This window comes from Schistocerca americana, chromosome 9 (assembly GCF_021461395.2).
Source record: "Schistocerca americana isolate TAMUIC-IGC-003095 chromosome 9, iqSchAmer2.1, whole genome shotgun sequence".
NCBI lineage: Eukaryota > Metazoa > Arthropoda > Insecta > Orthoptera > Acrididae > Schistocerca > Schistocerca americana.
In genome coordinates this window covers 61,683,866-61,707,811 of record NC_060127.1, presented here as the reverse complement: position 1 = coordinate 61,707,811, position 23,946 = coordinate 61,683,866, and the positions used below count along the sequence as shown (strand labels likewise).

The 23,946-nt window shown below is 45.2% G+C and overlaps 1 protein-coding gene and 1 pseudogene across 1 annotated transcript in view; one reads left to right on the top strand and one right to left on the bottom strand.

The window, feature by feature from the left end:
- The window catches only part of LOC124551305 (1,5-anhydro-D-fructose reductase-like), a 51,915-nt gene that overhangs the window by 12,624 nt on the left and 15,345 nt on the right, over window positions 1-23,946 (bottom strand). Inside the window, exons 3-4 of the mRNA XM_047126316.1 lie at window positions 18,202-18,402; window positions 10,695-10,951 (exon numbers count right to left, since the gene is read on the bottom strand). Coding sequence (XP_046982272.1) covers window positions 10,695-10,951; window positions 18,202-18,402 — 458 coding nt within the window. The remainder of the gene's footprint in view (window positions 1-10,694; window positions 10,952-18,201; window positions 18,403-23,946) is intronic.
- On the top strand, window positions 9,759-9,876 carry LOC124551415 (annotated as a pseudogene).

Below are 23,946 nucleotides of genomic sequence, written 5' to 3'. Positions count from 1 at the left end.
GACTGAAATCATAATTTCCTATCCGTAGTAATTGACGGAAAATCATCGAGTGAAACTGAAGTAACATCTGGCGTGCCCCAAGGAAGTGCTATATGGCCTCTGATGTTCCTGATCTACATATACGATTTAGGAGCAAATCTGAACAGCCTTCTTAGACAGTTTGGAGATCATACTGTCATTCACAGACTTGCAAAATCATCAGATAATCAGAATCAGCTGCAAAATGATTTAGATAAGATATCTGTATTGTGCAAAAAGTGGCAGTTGACTATAAGTAATGAAAAGTGTGAAATCATCCACACGAGTGCTAAAAGGAATCAGCTAAATTTCGGCTATACGAAAATCACACAAAGCTAAAGGCTTTTAATTGAATCAAATGTAAATTCAACCAGATACTTAAGGATTACAGTTATGAATAACTTAAGCTGGAACGATCACATAGATAATGTAGTGGGGAAAGTAAATCAAAGACGGCGATTTGTTGACAAAACACTTAGAGATGCAACAGGTCTATTAAAGAGAGTGCTTACACCACATTTGTCCGACCTCTTCTGGAGTACTGCTGTGCGGTGTGATAGCCGTATGAGGATTGGGACTGGACATCGAAAAAGGTCAAAGAAGGGCAGCTCGTTTTGTATTATAGCGGAGAGAGCGACTGGGATATGATACGTGAATTGGAAAGGCAATCAATAAAATAAAACATTTTTTTATTTTGTAAGATCTTCTCCCGAAATTTGAACTATCAATTTTCTCCTCAGAGTGTATAAATATTTTTTCGTGCCCACCAACATGCGGAGTAATGATAATCATAAGAAAATCGATGGTCGGAAGTGTTCGTTTTCCCTGTACATTGTTCGAGAGTTGAACGGTAGAGATATAGCTTGAAAATCGTTCGATGAACTCTCCGTCAGGCACTTACTGAAACTGTAGAATTGACATGTAGATTAATATGCACCCGTAGATGTCGACTGTTGGCACCAGCTAAAAATTGTGTTGGGCCTTCCGTACACCTACAATAATTAAATAGTATTATAAATTTGTTTCGTTTGTGATCTACACTGAGTCGTAGGATACCTCCTAGTACCGTGTCGTACCTTATTTTGCCCGGTGTCGCGCAGTAACTCGACGTGTCATGGACTCAAAAAGTCGTTGGAAGTCCGCTGCTGAAATGTTGAACCACACCGCCTCTACAGCCGTCCATAACTGCCTGTCGCCGGTGCAAGGTTTTGCGTGTGAATTGGTCTCTCGATTATATCCCATGTTGAGCGATCTTGGTGGCCAAACCAGTCGCTCGGATTGTCTAAATGTTCTCCAGTCCGACAGCGAACAATTGTGGCCCAGTAACGTAACCATCTCCAGTCAATGATCGGTTCAGGTGGACCAGAGGACTCAGTCCATTCCATGCAAACACACTCGTAACCATTATGGAGTCGCCACCAGCTTGAACTGTGCTTTGTTGACAACTTGGGTCCGTGGCTTCGGGGGTCTGCGCCAACTAGAATCCTGCTATCAGCTCTTGCCAACTGAAATCGGGACTCATTTGACCGAGCCACGATTTTCCAGTCACCTAGCGTCCAACCGTTACGGTCGCGGGTCCAGGAGAGGCGCAGCAGGCGATGTCGTGGTGTTAGCAAACGCATTGGCGTCGGTTGTCTGTTGCCAGAGCCCATTGACACCAAATTTCACCGCAGTGTCGTTAGGGATACGTGCGTCGTACGTCCCACATTGATTTCTGTGTTTATTTCAAGCGGCGCTGCTTGTCTATTAGTACTGACAACATTGAGAAACGCCGCTGCTCTCGGTCGTTAAGAGAAGGCGTTGTCGGTGGTGAGAAATACACTATTGGCCATTAAAACTGCTACACCACGAGGATGAGGTGTTACAGACGCGAAATTTAACCGACAGGAAGAAGATGCTGTGATATGCAAATGATTAGCTTCTCAGAGCATTCACACAAGGTTTGCGCCGGTGGCGACACCTACAACGTGCTGACATGAGCAAAGTTTCAAACCGATTTCTCATACACAAACAACAGTTGAGCGGCGTTTCCTGGTGAAACGTTGTGATTCCTCGTGTAAGGAGGAGAAATGCGTACCATCATGTTTCCGATTTTGATAAAGGTCGGCCCGCCAGGGTGGCCTAGCGGTTCTAGTCGCTGCAGTCTGGAACGGCGCGACCACTACGGTCCTGCCTCGAACATCGATGTGTGTGACGTCTTTAGGTTAGTTAGGTTTAAGTAGTTCTAAGTTCTAGGGGACTGATGACCCATAGCGCTCAGAGCCATTTGAACCATTTTGACAAAGGTCGGATTGTATCCTATCGCGATTGCGGTTTATCGTATCGCGTCATTGCTGCTCGCGTTGGTCGAGATCCCATGACTCTTAGCAGAATATGGAATCGCTGGGTTCAGGAGGATAATACAGAACGCCGTGCTGGATCCCAACGGCCTCGTATCACTACCAGTCGAGATGACAGGCATCTTACCCGCATGGCTGTAGCGGATCGTGCAGTCACGTCTCGATCCCTGAGTCAACAGATGGGGACGTTTGCAAGACAACAACCATCTGCACGAACAGTTCGACGACGTTTGCAGCAGCATGGACTATCAGTTCGGAGACCATGGCTGCGGTTTCCCTTGACGCTGCATCACAGACAGGAGCGCCTGCGATGGTGTACTCAACGACGAACCTGGGTGCACGAATGGCAAAACGTCATTTTTTCAGATGAATCCAGGTTGTGTTTACAGCATCATGATGGTCGCATCCGTGTTTGGCGACATGGCGGTGAACACACATTGGAAGCGTGCATTCGTCATCGCCATACTGGCGTATCAGCCAGCGTGATGGTATGCGGTGCCATTATTGGTTACACGCCTCGGTCATCTCTTGTCCACACTAACGGCATTTTGGACAGTGGACGTTACATTTCAGATGTGTTACGACTCGTGGCTGTACCCTACATTCGATCCCTGCGAAACCCTACGTTTCAGTAGGATAATGCACGACCGCATGTTGCAGGTCCTGTACGCGCCTTTCTGGATTACAGAAAATGTTCGACTGCTGCCCTGGCCAGCACATTCTCCAGATCTCTCACCAATTGAAAACGTCTGGTCAATGGTGGCCGAGCAACTGGCTCGTCACAATATGCCAGTCACTACTCTTGATGAGCTGTGGTATCGTGTTGAAGATGAATGGGCAGCTGTACCTGTACAGGCCATCCAAGCTCTGTTTGACTGAATGCCCAGGCGTATCAAGGCCATTGTTACAGCCAGATGTGGTTGTTCTGGGTACTGATCTCTCAGGATCTATGCACCCAAATTAGGTGAAAATGAAATGACATGTCAGTGCTAGTATAATATATTTGTCCAATGTATACCCGTTTATCATCTGCATTTCTTCTTGGTGTAGCAATTTTAATGGCCAGTCGTGTAACACTCGAAATTTGGTATTCTCGTCACACTCTTCACGCGATGGATCTCGTCTAGCTCCAACTGCCATTCCGCGTTCAAAGTTTACTAATCCAGTGGTACGACCTTAATCGCGTCGGAAAGCTTTTCACATGAATAACCCGATTACAAATGACAGCTCCGCTAATGCACTGCCCTTTTATACTTGTACGCGATACTACCGCCATCTGTTTATGTGCATATCGCTATCCTATGAATTGTTGTTCAGAAATATGTAGCGTATGTTGTTGAGAAATATGAAATCAAGTCGTAAGCAGCGCGGTTGCGTCACCGTTTAAATGCAGCACTTCCGTAGTTCCCCAGTTTTCTCCCTCGTCACGCTCAGCTAGTATGGCGTGGTATGTTGGTGGGGTAAGAGAGCATCCAGGCAAGAGGGCTACTGTACACGCGCAAGAGCAGTGTTTGCTTGCTGAATTCTTGGCTGTCCCTGCTCTAGAGGATTGTTTGGAAAACGAATTTTCACTCTGTAGCAGTATGTGCTTATTTACACTTCCTACCAGAGTAAAACTGTGTGCTGATCCATGTCCTGAGACCTCGTCTGCCGCATGTACAGGGTGTTTCAAAAATGACCGGTATATTTGAAACGGCAATAAAAACGAAACGAGCAGCGATAGAAATACACCGTTTGTGCAATATGCTTGGGACAACAGTACATTTTTAGGCGGACACACTTTCGAAATTACAGTAGTTACAATTTTCAACAACAGATGGCGCTGCAAGTGATGTGAAAGATATAGAAGACAACGCAGTCTGTGGGTGCGCCATTCTGTACGTCGTCTTTCTGCTGTAAGCGTGTGCTGTTCACAACTTGCAAGTGTGCTGTAGACAACATGGTTTATTCCTTAGAACAGAGGATTTTTCTGGTGTTCGAATTCCACCGCCTAGAACACAGTGTTGCAACAAGATGAAGTTTTCAACGGAGGTTTCATGTAACCAAAGGACCGAAAAGCGATACAATAAAGGATCTGTTTGAAAAATTTCAACGGACTGGGAACGTGACGGATGAACGTGCTGGAAAGGTAGGGCGACCGCATACGGCAACCACAGAGGGCAATGCGCAGCTAGTGCAGTAGGTGATCCAACAGCGGCCTCAGGTTTCCGTTCGCCGTGTTGCAGCTGCGGTCCAAATGACGCCAACGTCCACGTATCGTCTCATACGCCAGAGTTTACACCTCTATCCATACAAAATTCAAACGCGGCAACCCCTCAGCGCCGCTACCATTGCTGCACGAGAGACATTCGCTAACGATATAGTGCACAGGATTGATGACGGCGATGTGCATGTGGGAAGCATTTGGTTTACTGACGAAGCTTATTTTTGCCTGGACGGCTTCGTCAATAAACAGAACTGGCGCATATGGGGAACCGAAAAGCCCTATTTTGCAGTCCCTGCATCCTCAAAAAGTACTGGTGTGGGCCGCCATTTCTTCCAAAGAAATCATTGGCCCATTTTTCAGATCCAAAACGATTACTGCATCACGCTATCTGGACGTTCTTCGTGAATTTGTGGCGGTACAAACTGCCTTAGACGACACTGCGAACACCTCGTGGTTTATGCAAGATGGTGCCCGGCCACATAGCACGGCCGACGTCTTTAATTTCCTGAATGAATATTTCGATGATCGTGTGATTGCTTTGGGCTATCCGAAACATACAGGAGGCGGCGTGGATTGGCCTCCCTATTCGCCAGACATGAACCCCTGTGACTTCCTTCTGTGGGGACACTTGAAAGACCAGGTGTACCGCCAGAATCCAGAAACAATTGAACAGCTGAAGCAGTACATCTCATCTGCATGTGAAGCCATTCCGCCAGACGCGTTGTCAATGGTTTCGGGTAATTTCATTCAGAGACTACGCCATATTATTGCTACGCATGGTGGATATGTGGAAAATATCGTACTATAGAGTTTCCCAGACCGCAGCGCCATCTGTTGTTGAAAATTGTAACTACTGTAATTTCGAAAGTTTGTCTGCCTGAAAATGTACTGTTGTCCCAAGCATATTGCAACAAACGGTGTATTTCTATCGCTGCTCGTTTAGTTTTTATTGCCGTTTCAAATATACCGGTCATTTTTGAAACACCCTGTATGTCTCGCGATCTGCCCTCATAGGTGCACTTCCGCCAGCTACTCTCACCTACCATCCAGCAATGGCAGTAGTCTGAGGTATGCAGGGGGACGTCCGTCAAGTTTGCAACGTAGGAGAGCAGTGGGGGCATTAGCACAGTTGGTGGAGCATGCCCCAGTGAAAGGCAAAAAGCCATGTTCAACAACCAGTCTGACACACAGTAATAATCTACCTTGAAGTATCAAATGTAGATGCGTAATAAAATTGGTTGTAGAAAATCGACTATGGAGAGACAATATGTCAGTTTTTGCGAAAGTCCTCAGGTTTCAAACTGATAACAGATGTGACTCTATTATCATACAGAAAGGATCTTATTATCTTCGGCGAAACATTCATGAAACTATTTATGTAGTGACTTGCATTTCCAGAAACTCATCTGTAGGGACCAATTTCAATTATTTTGTCAGATCGAATGTAACATCTTCATTTGAAATGGCTTGGTCCGTATCTTGTTATCTGTTCTTCAATTCGCATTTCAGTGAACTTAAACGTATTTTGTGCTATTATTTTTATAACGCTTCTTTGATTTGCTAGATAGCTGTTCATTTAGTAGTGCACAGAGAACTGAAGAGTTGATTGGCGGCTGAGATGTTTTTCTGTAGAGAAACAGTCCACGAATTCTTACACTAGCAAAGCAGAACGCAGTAAAGAATATTTTTCATGCAGACACTGGAATCTCATGGGCAGTTGTCTTTACGTTGAGCCTAGTGGAGATGCATAGAGAGCTGTACTAATCCTCCAACCAACAAGAGATTCATCTCATTCCATTCTAAGGTGAGTGTTGATGATTGGTGCTGCGCAGCCAAGAATGATTAGGTGTCTGATATGAATCATACTACGATATATGGTTTTAGCATCTCGTGGTGCAACGCTTATATCGATTAGAAGTAGGTTTATATTACACTACTAGCCATTAAAATTGCTACACCAAGATGAAATGCAGATGACAAACGGGTACACATTGGACAAATATATTATACTACAACTGACATGTGATTACATTTTCACGCAATTTGGGTGCATAGAATCGGTACCCAGAGCAACCAACCACCTCTGGCCGTAATAACGGCCTTGATACGCCTGGGCATTGACTCAAACAGAGCTTGGATGGCGTGTACAGGTACAGCTGCCCATGCAGCTTCAACACTATACCATTGGCGTATTGTGACGAGCCAGTTGCTCGGCCACCATTGACCAGACGTTTTCAGTTGGTGAGAGATCTGGAGAATGTGCTGGCCAGGGCAGCAGTCGAACATTTTCTGTATCCAGAAAGGCCCGTACAAAACCTGCAACATGTGGTCGTGAATTATTCTGCTCAAATGTACAGTTTCTCAGGGATCGAATGAAGGGTAGAGCCACGGGTCGTAACACATCTGAAATGTAACGTCCACTGTTCAAAGTGCCGTCAATACGAAGGTGACCGAGACGTGTAACCAATGGCACCCCATACCATCAGGCCGGGTGAGACGCCAGTATGGCATGACGAATACACGCTTCCAATGTGCGTTCACCGCGATGTCGCCAAACACAGTTGCGACCATAATGATGCTGAAAACAGAACCTGGATTCATCCGAAAAAATGACGTTTTGCCATTCGTGCACCCAGGTTCGTCGTTGAGTACACAATCGCTGGTGCTCCTGTCTGTGATGCAGCGTCAAGGGAAACCGCAGCCATGATCTCCGAGCTGAGATTGTCCATGCTGCTGCAAACGGCGTCGAACTGTTCGTACAGATGGTTGTTGTCTTGGAAACGTCCCCATCTATTGACTCAGGGATCGAGACGTGGCTGCACGAACCGTTACAGCCATGCAGATAAGATGCCTGTCATCTCGACTGCTAGTGATACGAAGCCGTTGAGATCCAGCACGGCGTTCCGTATTACCCTCCTGAACCCAACGATTCCGTATTCTGCTAACAGTCATTGGATCTCGACCAACGCGAGCAGCAATGTCGCGATACGACACACCGCAATCGCGCTAGGCTACAATCCGAATGGCAAATGGTTCAAATGGCTCTGAGCACTATGGGACTCAACGGCTGAGGTCATTAGTCCCCTAGAACTTAGAACTAGTTAAACCTAACTAACCTAAGGACATCACAAACAACCATGCCCGAGGCAGGATTCGAACCTGCGACCGTAGCGGTCTTGCGGTTCCAGACTGCAGCGCCTTTAACCGCGCGGCCACTTCGGCCGGCGCTACAATCCGACCTTTACCAAAGTCGGAAACGTGATGGTACGCATTTCTCCTCCTTACACGAGGTATCACAACAACGTTTCACCAGGCAACGCCGGTCAACTTCTGTTTGTGTATGAGAAATCGGTTGGGAACTTGCCTCATGTCAGCACGTTGTAGGTGTCGCCACCGGCGCCAATCTTGTGCGAATGCTCTGAAAAGCTAATCATTTGCATATCACAGCATCTTGTTCCTGTCGGTTAATTCTCGCGTCTGTAACACGTCAACTTCGTGGTGTAGCAATTATAATGGCCAGTAGTGCATGTAACTTTGTGACTGTAATTATCAAGATTTTATTCTTTGTTAGTTATGGTCATTGATTTGTGACAGAAAATTTAAAGTTTGTAATATATATATTAATGAAAAAAGATAAATGATTGTTTAAAACAATGAAATTTTATAATATGTGCATGTTTATAAGATAAACAATGTGTATTGGAAGCTGGTTCTTGCTTAGGGCACTTGTATTGTAAAATGTAAAAGAGGTAGGGAAGTCCCTCCTCAACGGAAGTGGCATGGCGCGATCTAAAAGGTGGTTTTGGCGGTCGAACTGGGCGGCTCCTTGTTGTGAACGGTACGCAGTCAGTGGCTAGCCGTTGCACGGTACATATCGACGGTGCAAGGGAGGCAATTAGAAGCCGCTTCGCAAGGAATTTTGCCTCGGATTTGGATTTGCCTGTTGCTTGGTACTCTCGGCAATAAGGAATGGCTCTAATAATTTAAAAATCCGTCGCCAAGAAGAAATTTTATAGAGCATTCAAACATCAAGGGTCGTGATTACAATTAGCCGCCACGTGACTTGCCACCACAACTTCGCCAATGGTCCACCAACTTCATGCATACAGAGATATATCACAGCATGGACCAGTTAATTTGTGTGAGTGATTTTAATAATAATCCAAATGTTATAAATCTGTGTTTGGGACCGTATCTTCTATCCTGACCATGAACCTATGCAGGGTCCTCTGCTAAGTGTTTATGAAACCGAGTAACCCATTTCAAATGAACTAGTCGTTTATTTATGTTTGTCAAATGTGCAACGATTAGCAAAAGTTGGAGTTCGTTAGAATTTTGCTAAAATACTCTTAGTTTATTGCAAAGTATCGTTTTGCAAAAATTTAGTGCCAGCCTGTGTAAATGTTGCTGTCTAAAATACCTGCTTCACAGGTGCTGAAAAAGGCATATGAGTTAAACTTATTTGAAACATAATTTAGCCTTGATTACTATCATGAACGTTTTTTTTTTTTTTTGAAGATACAGTATCAGTTTATGCGTCCCCACCATATTCTTCTCATATTAGAAAGATAAGCCACGCGGGCTTAGCCGAGCGGTCTGGGGCGCTGCAGTCATGGACTGTGCGGCTAGTTCCGGCAGAGGTTCGAGTCCTCCCTCGGACTACTAAAGGAAACAAATTTAAGCAGAGGGATACAAACAGTGTATTTATGATATTATTTATCTTTATTTGTCAGAAGCCTCTCCTGGGCAATTTCAGTTTTGCACTTCTTCCAGGAACATTTCAGTACTGATCCAAGCAACAATCTTATTAGCTCTTATTAGTGTGAGTTTGGTACAATTTTGCTTTTTATTTTTACTATTACGTGCATAATTGGTGACTGCTGGTACATATAGCTCAGAGTGCCCTGTGTCGGTTTGTATCCTATGTCCTATTCAAAGGGAAATCTTAATGAAAGTCACTTCAACAACAAATATTCAATTTTCTTAAACATATATTTTCAAATTAATGTGCCTAATTAGGCTGGCGACCGTTCCATTTTTCATTCGTATATGAATTTTACTACTTTCATTAACCCCAAAAATTAAAGTCTGTTTAGTTTTTTCTATTAATTGCAATAGATTCTAAATTACAGTCCAATACCCTTATCCATTAGACGAACACGCGCTCAAAATTCCAAAATCCTTTCAGAGGATACGGCAACGGCCTTGCCGCAGTGGTTACACCGGTTCCCGTGAGATCACCGAAGTTAAGCGCTGTCGGGCGTGGTCGGCACTTGGATGGGTAACCATCCAGGCCGCCATGCGCTGTTGCCATTTTTCGGGCTGCACTCAGCCTCGTGATGGCAATTGAGGAGCTACTCGACCGAATAGTAGCGGCTTCGGTCAAGAATACCATCAAAACGATCCGGAGAGCGGTGTGCTGACCCCACGCTCCTTCTATCCACATCCTCCTCGGAGGATGACACGGCGGTCGGATGGTCCCGGTAGGCCACTCGTGGCCTGAAGACGGAGTACTTTCAGAAGGTAACATTAGCTTGTGTCATGGTAGGCTAATATTATAATGGGTCTTCAGTGTATTAATAGCTCCACAATGAGTTCTCATAGCAACGTCATGACCACTTTACTGAGTCGCCAAAAGTCACAGGAAGGTTTCTCCAATTTGAAAATTGCCACGAACAGGCTCCGAGTGTTACGGCTTGATACGGCATATGTCATTAGCACGGACATGATACCTGAGCAGTGTGTTACACATTGAATAATGCAGATGTCACATGATGACGCACAGCTCATAGTCCAGCCAAGACCACACGAGAATTTGTGTTTTTGAGATCAACAGCATCACTGGTGGATGTCCAGTATTGCGGAGACAATGTTTGCAAACATTCAAACTTGTCATACTGGATGGTCACAAGTGTTTGATGAACGTATATCTCACAGCCTCCGCTATCGATGGTGCACTTGTGAGTCAGGCTACCGCGTGTTTAAATGTTGGACATCAGGAACCCATTCCAATCAGGTGCTCTGCATAGGGTCTACAAGTCGATGAGCGACTCGTGCCCTTGTACCTTTACATGTCGTCTGCCTGCTCTGTGTGTAAGTTCACAGTTAACGAGAGATCAGGATGTACATACTTGCTGACATCGCCGCCCTGCTTCTCGACGAAGGAGTAGATCTGAGGCGTGCCCAGTGGACCCCAGGCACAGACGGTGATGTCCAGCGCCCGGCAGAAGGCCCTGAGCTCGCGCTGCTGGAAGTAGGCGTGCATCTCCACCTGCAGGTTGGTCGGCTTGATGCGCGCCGATTGCCACACCCGCTTGATCTGGCGCGCGTTGAAGTTGGACAGCCCTATGGAGCGCGCCCGTCCAGCGTCCACCTGAGCCTCCATCCCCTGCACAGAGCAAGCCCACAAGTAGTTCGATCACACTCTTACACTAACAACACTGCTGAGACGTTAAGAATGGACTGGTCCACACAGAGAGGAAATCTATAGTATTAAATCATTAAAACCTCACCTGAACTACACAGTGCTTGCCACAGCAACAGACAAACGCAGTTGTCTGAAAGGAACTTCTTGTAGGTGAGCCGTGGTAGAAATTGCTGTTTTGAAGAGCGCGCCGCAGCGCGTAGTGTGAAGCAGTCGCCCTGCATCTGAGTCTGCCCGTTAGGCCGCCAGTGCTCGAGTTTGCTCAGGCAACGGTCACTGGCGGTTGGATCGATCGGTTGGTCGGTAGCGCACTGAGACACGAGACGACTTGTCCGTCTTGAGCGTCGGCGCATGTGAGGCCGCCACGTGAGTCCAGTGGGCCGCGGCGTATAGCGAGGGGTAATGGCTTCGCGGTCCACATGAGAGCAACAGGAGTCAAGTCACGACATCAGTCTGGCCGGTGCGAGCTGCGACGCCGTGAGACGGGAGATCGGCGCGCCTTCCTGCGTTCGTTGAAGCGGCTGGCAGCGGACGGTTCGGGAGAGCGATTTGGGGGTGCTGCGCCAGGTCTTCTCGAGAAATCGCAGTTTATTAGAAGTTAAGTGACTGGTGATATGTTGTTTGATTTACTCTTATTAAATTCTACTTGTTTTCTTGCTGAGGTCACCAGCCGTTTTGCTTTGGGGTCATCAGTCTGGACTGTGCGAGCTGCGACGCCGTGAGACGGGCACCTTCCTGCGTCCATTGAAGCGGCTGGCAGCGGACGGTTCGAGAGAGCGATTTGGGGGTGCTGCGCCAGGTCTTCTCGAGAAATCGCAGTTTATTAGAAGTTAAGTGATTGGTGATATGTTGTTTGATTTACCCTTATTAAATTCTACTTGTTTTCTTGCTGAGGTCACCAGCCGTTTTGCTCTGGGGTCGTCCCACCATTCTTCTCCGTTTGCCCACCCGAAGGAAGGTGGTTGTTTATAAATTGAGTGGTCCGTTATTCCCTTGTGGAGTACGGGCGGGTTAGAGCAACCTGCGGTTCGGGTTGTTCGGTAATCTCCCTATCAATCTACCGTACGTTAGTAGCTCCCTCTGTCATGTTTGTCGGATTTGGTGTGTTAGCGAATTTAATGCTTGGAGTGTAACGGCCTAATACCTGAAATATGTTTTGATCTTTGGAAACTTTGACATTATTACCTATGATATTGAGAGGCAGTATCTGTGTACTGTAGAGCATCTTAACTATTGCTTGGCCAACCTTGTAGAATTTTATATAAGATTGCATTTTATGGACTTTTATTTAAATGATCATTTTACTATATAAAGTTGCCACCCTTTCACCGTAAGACTTTTCTTAGAAGTTAAAGTCAAGTTGCACCTTCAGTGGCAAATTTAATATTTTAATTTTTCGTGTTTTGTACCATTTCTATCCCTCCTACGGTGGAGCATAGTTTGTGTACTTGTGTAAATTGTTAAAACTTTTAGTTTAAAGTAATCTGGTGTGTTGCAGATTTGCACCAGTGTAGTCTTTGAGAGGCTGTTATGAGCGGTCGTAACTATGGCTGTGTCAAAAGGGAGCGGCAAGGTCCTCTGCCCGAAAGCTCATACAGTCGAAAGTAGTTTCTTTCTGCCTGTGAATAAATTGTAACTTTGATATTTAGAGGATGCTTTCTGATTATAATTTTAAATCTCTTTTAAAAAATGCTTTTAGGCATTACTAAAGTGAATAAAATTCCTATTTGTTAAAAGGAATTTGGTTATGATTTCATCAATTACTCCCTGGCAACTACTTCCATGCTTACATAGTGTGATTAAATGTGTTAATGTTCTTGATGAATAGCTAGTAAATAAAATAAATTCTTAAGAATATTCTTTGAAAATAATTCACGGCTTAGTAGGTAAATCAACACTGCCAATAACATCATTATTCTACACAATGCCCTTCAACCTCTATACACTTGGTCCATTTTTTGACAACTATCCTAATTCCGTCCTTCAAGAAGCTCTGTGCCCTTGTCCACATCCACTCCTGCACCGCCTCAACAGTCTTATTCTCCAACAAAAACTTGGATTCATTCTCGTCCTTCTCTGTCAGACTAAAAAGGTGAACATCACTTGGAGCTGCCATAGGACTGTACAATGGGTGCTCCAGCAGCTCGAAATTAAAATTTAGAGTACAGTAGATTGCCTTACCAGCAAGGGAATTACTCGCATTAAATAACTGGCAAGTAACAGTCATCTGTCAAACCAATATTAATAGTTTTCTTTTACAGTTTGTTGGTGTCTACGTCACATTATCCTACGCATCAAAGTGCCGTACCCACAGTGCGGGAAATGAAGATTTATTCATATAAATCGCGAATCCCGACACGGGAGCTGAGAAACAGCATACTAAATTAGAAGCTTTGTATCAGCAATAGCGACAACTACATAAAGATGCTGGAAAAGCGTCTTAACTTTATACGTGAAAAGAAAGAAGGGGTCAAGAGTTCGCGAATAGTATCAGTCAACAGTTACTTTAGGAAAGAGAACTTCTAATTGTGTACGGGCATGACGCAGCCTTTAACAGACGACCGTGAAACGAATATGAAATTTTACAATTACGTTTTACTGTACTTAAAATATAAACTTTACACACAGATGTATATGAAAATAAAATGAAACAGAAATGTATTACTAGTTCAATATTGATAATCATGTGTGATGTACTATGCAAAAGCTTTGAAGGTCATTTTTCTATGCTTTTCTATACTAAGTGAAAAATCGTGGCCTCTAGCGAAAACGTTTCCACTACAAAATTTATCTACGTTAAATTCGTTAAATTTCCTGCAAAAAAAAGGTCGTATACATTTTTCTGCAGCATTAATAGTTTGCGTGTAAAGAGCTAGAGAAGAGAACATGAAAATCTCACGCGACACTCGTGGGCTGTAGCTCAGGTGGTCTTATGTACCCGTCTGTGGCTGTTTCCCAACTCGATGTGTCTTGTACAAAATTGTTCGTCTCGACTTCCTCTACTCAACTATTCGACTTACTCTACACAACTAGGCTACGTTGTAAACTATAATCGTTTACAGCCTGTGTACAGTTGTCTCTGAGTTCCAAGGCGAAGTAGAGACTTTATGGAAGAAAAAATAGTTTTAAAAGAGAATGCGGCTTTCTCGTCATATTTGCCTCACACGTAGGTTTTTAGATTGTATCTTTAAAGTTAATGCAACAATAATAATAATTAAGTTGACAGCCGTGAAGCAAAATCACACATTTCGGGGCTGCCTTCTACGAGCTCATCACTCACATTTTCAGTTAGAGATTTCACAATAGTCCACAGTTACTGTCACCGTTCATAGCTTCATCATTAGAGAGTAGTGAATCACCTGCAGGGCTTTCATATTCAAAAATACTGTGATCGCCTGCTTTCCTGCAAATTTTTGGGCTTTCTTTTCTGTAGACGATGTTCCCACTACACGCTCTGCCAGTTTCTCTGTGGTTCGTGCTAATGGATCCCACCCCGTCAACATTTAATATGTGACCGAGAAAGTGTTCTCCTTACCTTTAAAACACCTTAAGTGTGTTTTCGACACTTCCAAATGCTCCTCCTTGCGTTTGTCTAGCAGCTGCTGTGGTACACAACGAGCAAAAACTTTCTGATAGCTTAAGAGTTTGATGGCTAATGTGAAACCCATGCACAGTATTGTCAATTTTGGCATGACGAGCATCACGAATAATTCTCTCAGCTGTGTCTGCCTTGCTGTCCAATCTCCAAGTAGATTGCCTACTCTCTTTTCAACATGTCGATTCTCATCGTGTTTTAAAGCAGTTCAACCACTGGAAAATCTTTCGGTCACAGTGACACAGATTTAGCCTTTTTAGAGGGCAGAAAACTCACCATACGCAGGTTGGCCAACCCAGCCCTCAGATTCCAGTCAATTAGAACATCGTTTATTATACAGGGTGTCCGAAAAGTCTTTCCCTGATTACATAAATTGATAACTCAGGCTAGAAGTAAGATACAAATATGAAACTGGTGTCTAATTGTTTACAAACTACCAAAGTTTTTTTCACACATCAGTAAACTTCCACATGAGCACCCTTGGTAGCACTAGCACATCTAGGCGATATTCAATTTCCGTCCACACATTAGCCAACATCACTGGAGGGATCGATTCAACGAGTGTTGTTATCCGTTGCCGCAGGGTTTCAAGATCTGGCACACGTGTTCGGTAGACCTCGTCCTTGACATAACCCCATAAAAAGAAGTCTAATGTGGTTATGTCAGGAGAGCGTGGAGGCCAAACCGTTGGCCCACCACGACCAAACCATCGCCCAGGAAAGGTCATATCGAGATAGACACGGACGTTCAAACCCCAATGAGGCGGTGCACCGTCTTGCTGAAACAAGACATCGGGGTGATACTGAAGCAGCTGAAGAACAGCATACAGTTGCAACATGTACATTGCAGATGTGTTGGTAGCCTCAGCGAAGAAGGATGGCCCGATAATTCGATCGTGCAATAGCGCGCACCAAACAATCACCTTTGGACTGCCTCTTGTGCACTCCATGACCTCGCCAGGGGGTTGTGAACCACAAATGCGCACATTATGGCGATTCACTACACCACTGACAAAAAAGGTCGCTTCGTCGGAAAAGGCAATTTGTCTGAGATAACCATCATCGTCCTCAATACGTGATAGCATTTCGACCGCAAAGTCATATCGACGGGTAGTGTCATTGGGCAACAAGGTCTGAACGATTTGCACTTTGTATGCACGAAACAATAAACGTTTGTGTAAAATGTCATAGAGAGAGCTTTTTGGCATCTGTAATTCACGTGAGGCCCTGCGCACCGATTTTTTCGGACTTCGCAGAAAAGACTGCCTTACAGCTTCCACCCTGTCTGCTGAGGTTCTTAGTCGACCAGACCTCGGAAGGTCAGCAACCGATCCTGTGTTCTTGAACTTCTCATACCAGGCGTTAATGCTCTTGACATCAGGTGGATTCCTTCCAAATGTTGTCTGGAAGTGTCTCTGCACGGTGGTTGGTTATCGTGTCTCGTGGTACCATAGGACACACTGTGCCTTCTCCTAATTGTTTAACATGGCTTCTTGAGCACTGCACCTCATCCACTACTTACGTACTGCGAACCTAAAACAGAAAAAAAACTTTGATAGTTGTAAACAATTCGACACAAGTTTCATATTTGTATCTTACTTCTAGCCTGAGTCATCAATTTATGTAATCAGGGAAAGACTTTTCGAACACCCTGTATATCATTATGGAAACGATGACACTACAAATGAAGTATTAGTTTTGGGACAGATACGACCACTAACTGCAGTGGACACCATTGAACCATAATAACTTTGCAATTCAGTACCCAGTTGTTTTAAAATCGGAAAGGGAATATATCTACGGAAAATTTACAGACCCACGGACGTACAACAAACACTATTGTTCGAGTAGTCGTCTTCGTTCTCAGCACACTTGGTTAGCCAAGGGGTTAGTTTTCTGATAATTTAGCAAGAAAAGACTCCCATTTTCTCATTTGGCCATTTTTTGACAGGATTCTGGATCTTATCATCGACAGAAAACCTTTATTCACGCACAGACACTTTCAGAGAGGTGAAAAGATGAAACTCTGAAGGAACGAATGAGGCCTGTGAGCAGGGTGGTTGATGATATCACAACTGAATAAATGCAAGAGGTGTTTTGCTGCGTGGGGACGTGCATTGTCATGCAACAAGTGCCATTCGCTTCGTTCAGATTCCCCTCATCGTTCTCTATATCGCCCTTGGAGGTTTCATAGCACTGCACAGCATTAACTGTTTCCCTTAGGTTTAATACTAAAAGAGGAGACTCCATTTACGATCTCAAAGATAGAGGCCATGAGTTTTTGGGCCGAAACGACTGTTCTGAATTTTTCACTGTTGTTTTGGAGAGACGTCGCCACTGTACTGATTGTTTTTCAGTGTCCGGTTGCAGCAGCCACCCACGTTTTATTACAGTCATAGCAGAATCAATTAGTGGTTCATCTTGCAGTTGAAAGTGTTCAAGAAATTCAGATGAAGATGTTGTTCCTTTGATTTTGTGTTTGTGAGTTCTTTTGATACCCACCTCGCAAACAGTTATTGGAAACCAAACGTTTCAATAATAATTCCATGAGATGAAACCTGGATACATCTGGAAACATTGTTTTCGTCTAGTCCAATCAATGGTCTCCGACGATCACTTCTTCAGCCTTGTTCACCGTCTCATCGGTCATGTTTGAATGAAACCCTCTCTTACGTTCATCATGAAGATTCGTTCCACCAGGTTTAAACTCACGATGCCACTTTAACGCATTAGTACGACTTGTTACCCACTCCCACTGATTTCGTTCAAAATGTGAAAGGGCGTGTTTCCATTGGAGGAAGAAACCCAGTTTCGAAGGAGAAACCGAGTAATACTCTTCACCTCACAACTGACTGGAGTCAGCAAGACATTCAGCCGACTAAGAAAAACTGCGGTTAGGGGCGCCATGTCACTGACTGTGCGGCCCCTCCCGCAGGAGGTTCGAGTCCTCCCTCGAGCCTGGGTGTGTGTGTTGTTCGTAGTACAGGTTAGTTTAAGTTGGTTTAAGTAGTGTGTAAGACTAAGGACCAATGACCTCTGCAGTTCGGTCCCTTAAGAACTCACACATATTTGAACATTTGAACTAAGAAGAACGTGTGTGCGTGTAGAATGCATAGCTTATCCTTAAACTCAATGCTGCTAACTTTACCGCAAAAAAAAAAACTGGTTTTGAGCGTCAGAGATTCAGTGCTCTTGCTTTCTGTGCGTGACTACGTCTTTCTTTCGCTTTCTCTCTTTCGCTCACGCCATAGTCCCGCAGCGATCGCAGCGTCGGCCTGGTTACAACGGATTTGGCAGTGTTAGTGTCAGGGGTGGCCGGATGCCCTTCCTGCCGCTACCCCGTACCCCCCAGGGCGGAATCAGTGTACCCCAACTGTGTGCGTGTAGTGTACATCGTGAAATAGTGCGGACGTGTTTCAAATGTCTGCGACGCGTGCAACTGGAGCGGAACGTGGGGACCAGCCCGGTATTCACCTAGCGGGATGTGGAAAACCGCCGAAAAACCACATCCAGGCTGGCCGGCACACTGGCCCTCATCGTTAATCCGTCGGGCGGATTCGATCTGGGGCCGGCGTGTGCGTGACTACGTATGGCGCCCTTATTTGCAATAAGCACAATACCTTCCATATACTGATGTGGTCTGTGGTCATGTCTAGCAGCACCTGCCCGTCTTTGTCCTTGGGGTAGCCTCCATCGTCCACGTCCTGGAAGCCGATGGGGTTATGCACCAGGTACAGGTCCACGTAGTCCACCTGGAGGTTGGACAGGGACTTCTTGAGGTACTTCTCCACCCCAGAATGCCGCATACCGATCAATGGCAGCTGAAAAAAAAGATTACCAGCTCAGTATCCTCGATAAACAAGATCAGTTACAAAGGGATTATCTTCTACACTGGAGCACCAAAGGAACTGGTATAGGAATGTGTTTTCAAATACAGTGATATGTAAACAGGCAGGAGACGGCGCTATGGTCGGCAACAAGTGTCTGCAGCAGTTCTTAGATCGGTCACTGCTGCTACAATGGCAGGTTATCAACATTTAAATGAGTTTGAACGTGGTGCTATAGTCGGTGACCGAGCGATGGCACACAGCATCTCCGAGGCGGTGATGAAGTGGAGATTTCCCCGTACGATCATTTCACGAGTGTAACATGAATATCAGGGATCCGGCAAAACTTCAAATCTCCGACATCGCTGCGGCCGGAAAAAGATACTGCAAGAACAGGACGGACGACGACTGAAGAGAATCGCTCGACGTGGCAGAAGTGCAACCCTTCCTTAAACTGCTGCACGTTTCAATGCTGGGACATCAACACCATGCGAACCCTTCAACAAAAGATCATCGATATGGGCTTTCGGAGCTGAAGGCTCACTCGTGTACCCTTGATGACTGCACGACACAAAGCTTTACGCCCCGTCTGGGCACATCAATAATGACATTGGACTGTTGATGACTGGAAACGTGTTACCGAGTCGGACGAGTCTTGTTTCGAATTGTATCGAGCAGACGGACGTGTACGGGTATGGAGACAACCTCATAAATCCATGGACATTGCATCTCAGTGGGGGACTGTTCAAGCTGGTGGAGGCTCGGTGTGGGGCGTATGCAGTTGGAGTGATATGAGACCCTGCTACTTCTAGATGCGACTCTGACAGGTGACACTCTGACAGGTGATCGCCTGCATCCATTCATGTACATTGTCCATTCCGACGAAGTTGGGCAATTCCAGCAGGGCAATGTGGCACCCACACGTCCAGAATTGCTACAGAGTGTCTCCAGGAACACTCTTCTGAGTTTAAACACTTCCGCTGGCCACCAAACTTCCTAACACGAACATTATTGTGCATTTTTGGGATGCCTTCAACCTGCTGTTCAGAAGAGATCTCCAAACCGTCGTTCTCTTACGGATTTACGTATAGCCCTGCAGAATTCGTGGATCTAGTTCCCTCCAGCACTACCTAAGACATTAGTCGAATCGATGCCCCGTCGTGTTTATATACTTCTGCGTGATTGTGGTGGCCCTTCACGATATTAGGCAGGTGTACCAGTTTCTCTGACTATACAGCATGGTTCGAAACAGTATGAAAACCTTGTAAGGATGTTACTGGGTAGGTTGGCTGCGAAATGATTCTTAAGAAAAGATTTCGATACATTGAGCTGTTTCTTTTCAGCTCTGTCCAAGCTAACACTTACTGACCCACTCTTTTGTCAGGATAACATTTCCTTTATGCTCTCTGTACGCTGGCATGCGCTGAGGGGACAAAAGTCATGGGGTACATCCTCATAGCGTGTCGGACCTTTTTTTGCCCGGCGTGGTGCAGGGGCTCGACGTGGCATGGGCTCAAAAAGTCCTTGGAAGTCCCTTGCACAAATTCTGAGGCACGTACGCTACCTCTGTAACTGTCCATAGATGCGAAATTGCGGCCGGTGCAGGATTTTTTTGCGCGAACTGAGATCAACATTGTCCCTGAGCCGTGGTAAAAATTGCTGTTTTGAAGGGCGCGCCGCAGCGCGTAGTGTGAAGCAGTCGTCCTCCGTTCCTGGCGGTGGCACCGCTGTGGCAATCGCAGCTTTGGTGTCTCCCTCTGGTGGGAAAGGGGAAAGGTTGCCTGTTCACGCGCATTTAAGTGGCGCTGTCAGCTCGCCAGTCGGTCAGTCTGGGGTCAGTCTGGGTGAGTCTCTCGTCCCCAGCTTGCTAGTCTCCCTCTCGTCCGCATTTGTGAGACAGTTAGTGTCTGTCTGTCGTCCGGAGTGCTAGTATGTCTTTAGTTCGGATCAACCTTTAAGGCCGGCAAAATGAGAGTCTTTCCACTCCTCCAGTAAGAGAACTCAGCGAGTGGTCGCCCGGCCGGGGATTAGTTCCTGCATCTAATTCTGCACGTTAGGCCGCCAGTCTGCTCGAGTTTGCTAAGGCAATGGTCAAGGCGGTTGGATAGATCGGTCGGTCGGTCGCGCACTGAGACACAAGATGACTTGTCCGTCTTGAGCGTCGGCGCATGTGAGGTCGCCACGTGAGTCCAGTGGGCCGCGGCGCATAGCGAGGGGTAGTGGCTTCGCGGTCGACACGAGAGCAACAGGAGTCAACCCACGACATCAGTCTGGCTGGTGCGAGCTGCGACGCCGTGAGACGGGAGATCGGCGCGCCTTCCTGCGTCCGTTGAAGCGGCTGGCAGCGGACTGTTCGGGAGAGCGATTTGGGGGTGCTGCGCTAGGTCTTCTCCAGAAGTCTCAGTTTATTAGAAGTTAAGTGACTGGTGATGTTTCATTTACTTGTTAAATTGTACTTGTTTTCTTGGTGTTTTGGGGTCGTCCCACCATTCTTCTCCGTTAGCCCACCTGTGGGAAGGTCGTCCGTTTTTCGCTTGTGGAGTAGGGGCGGGTTAGAGCAACCTGCGGTTCGGGTTGTTCGGTAATCTCCCTATCAATCTACCGTACGTTAGTAGCTGCCTCTGTCATGTTTGTCGGATTTGGTGTGTTAGCGAATTTATTGCTTGGAGTGTAACGGCCTAATTCCTGAAATATGTTTTAATCTTACCTATCATCTTGAGAGGCGGTATCTGTGTACTGTAGATCATGTTAACTTGTTTGGCCAACCTTGTATAATTTTAAATAAGATTGCATTTCATGGGCTTTTATTTAAATTGTCATTTTAGTATATAAACTTGCCATCCTTTCACCGTAAGGCTTGCTTACAAGTTAAAATCAAGTTGCACCTTCGGTGGCAAAGTTAATATTTTAGTGTCAGTGTTTTGTACCATTTCCATCCCTCCTACGGGGTGCATAGTTTGTGTGCTTGTGTGAATTGTTAAAACTCTTAGTGTAAAGTAATGTGGTGTGTTGCAGATTTGCTCCAATGTAGTCTTTCAGAGGTTGTTGTGAGCGGTAGTAACTAGGGTCGTGTCAAAAGTGAGCGGCAAGGTTCTCAGCCCGAAACCCCATACAATCAAAAATTTGTTTCTTTCTGCCTCTGAATAAATTGTAACTTGATATTTGTAAGGGCATTTCTGATTATAATTTTAAATCTGTTCACCATTAAAGTGAATAAATTACCATTTGTTAAAAAGGAATTTGCTTATGATTTCATCAGTTACTCCCTGGCAACTAATTCCATTGTTACATAGTGTGATTGAATGTGTTAACGTTCTTGATGAATCGCTAGTAAATAAGATAAATTGTTAAGAGTATTCTTTGAAAATAAATCACGGTTCAGTCCCATAAATGTTCGATGAGGGGCCAAATTATTCACTCAAACTGTTCAGAGTGTTCTTCAAACCAATCGCGAACAATTGTGGCCGGGTGACACGGCGCATTGTCATCCATAAAAATTCCATCGTAGCTGCAAGTCGTCTCGAAGTAGCCGAACACAACCATTTCCAGTCAACGATCGCTTCAGTTGGATCAGAGGATGCAGTCAGTTCGAATGTCAATAAAACCCAGACCATTGTGGTGTCGTCACCAGCTTGCTCAGTGCCTTATTGACAACTTGGCTCCAGGGCTTTGTGGGGTCTGCGCCACACATGAACCCTACCATCAGTTCTTACCAACTGAAATCGAGACTCGTCTGACCAGAGCACGATTTTCCAGCCTTCTAGGGTCCAACCGATATGGTGAGGAGCACAGGAGATGCGCTGCAAGCGATTTCGTTCTGTTAGCATAGACATTCGAGCTGGTCGTCTGCTCCCATAGCCCTTTAACGGCTGATTTCGCCCCGTTGTCACAACGGATACGTTCGTCAAGCGTCCCACATTGATTTCCGAGATCATTTCACGCAGTGTTGCTTGTCCGTTAAGACTGGCAAGTCCACGCAGACGCCGCTGCTCTCGGTCGTTAAGCGAATGCGTCGGACACTGCGTTGTCTGTGGTGAGAGGTAATGCCTGAAACTTGGCAATCTCGGCGCACTCCTGACACTGTCGATTTCGGAATATTGAATTTCCTATCCATTTACGAAATGGGATGTCTTACGCGTTTAGCTCCAATTACAATTCCGCTTTCAAAGTCTGTTAAATCCTGTCGAGTGGCTATAATCACGTCGGAGACCTTTTCACATGAATCACCTGAGTAGAGGTGACAATCCCGCCAACAGTGGGCCCTTTTATAACTTCTGTGTGCGATACTGCCTCCTTGTCGAAATGTGTATATCTATATCCGATGACTTTTGTCACCTCAGGATGACTTTCAAATTTTATTTTTATTAACATTGGAATACTACATGTTGATCATGTTATGTCAGTGCTATTTCTGTAGAACACTGCAATAGTTCTGATATTTACTTCTACATTATATTTCTGCTTTCAAAAAATTATAAGAAAAGCGCAATATTGTTGAAGGGTAGAAACATGGACAGCTTCGAGTCCTTGTTTTAAGTAAAGAGGACAACTAATAAATTTTTGTACTGTTTTGAACTTCGCAAGGATTTGACGTATTAACGTAAGGGAACACGGTGAACGGCGAGATGCTTACTACAGTGTCCACAACGAAACTTTGTCTCAAAACCTGGCAGAAGATCCAAAGTAATTCTGGTCGTATGTGAAGTATGTTAGCGGCAAGAAACATAGATGCCTTCTCTGCGCGATACTATCAGTGCTGCCAAAGCAGAGTTACTGAACGTAGCCTTTCGAAATGCCTTCACAAAAGAAGACAATGTAAATATTTTCGCATGCTGAGAAGAAAGTTGGTGATTCGAATTTCGTCGCAAAGAAAAACACCTTTCTTTTAATGATGTCCAGCCCAAATCCTGTATCATTTCAGTGACACTCTCTCCCATATTTCGTGATAATACAAAACGTGCTGCCCTTCTTTGAAGTATTTCGATGAACTCCGTCAGTCCTGTCTGGTAAGGATCCCACAGCGCGCAGAAGTATTCTAAAAGAGGACCGACAAGCGTAGTGTAGGCAGTCTCCCTAGTAGGCCTGTTACATTTTCTAAGTGCCCTGCCAATAGAACGCAGTCTTTGGTTAGCCTTCCCCATAATATTTGCTATGTGTTCCTTCCAATTTAAGTTGTTCGTAATTGTAATTCCTAGGTATTTCGTTGATTTACAGCCTTTAGATTTGACTGATTTACCGTGTAACCGAAGTTTAGCAAGTTCCTTATAGCACTCATGTGGATGACCTCACACTTTTCGTCATTTAGGGTCAACTGCCAAGTTTTCGCACCGTACAGATATTATCTCTAAATCGTTTTGCAGTTTGTTTTGATCTTCTGGTAGGTTTATTACGCGAAAAACGACAGCCTCATCTGCAAACAACCTAAGACGGCTGCTCATATTGTCTCCTAAACCGTTTATAAGGGTGTATCATAATTAATGGCGAAGCTCATACAGTTGAAAGCACACGATACTAGAAGCAAAGAAGGCTCAGTAAACA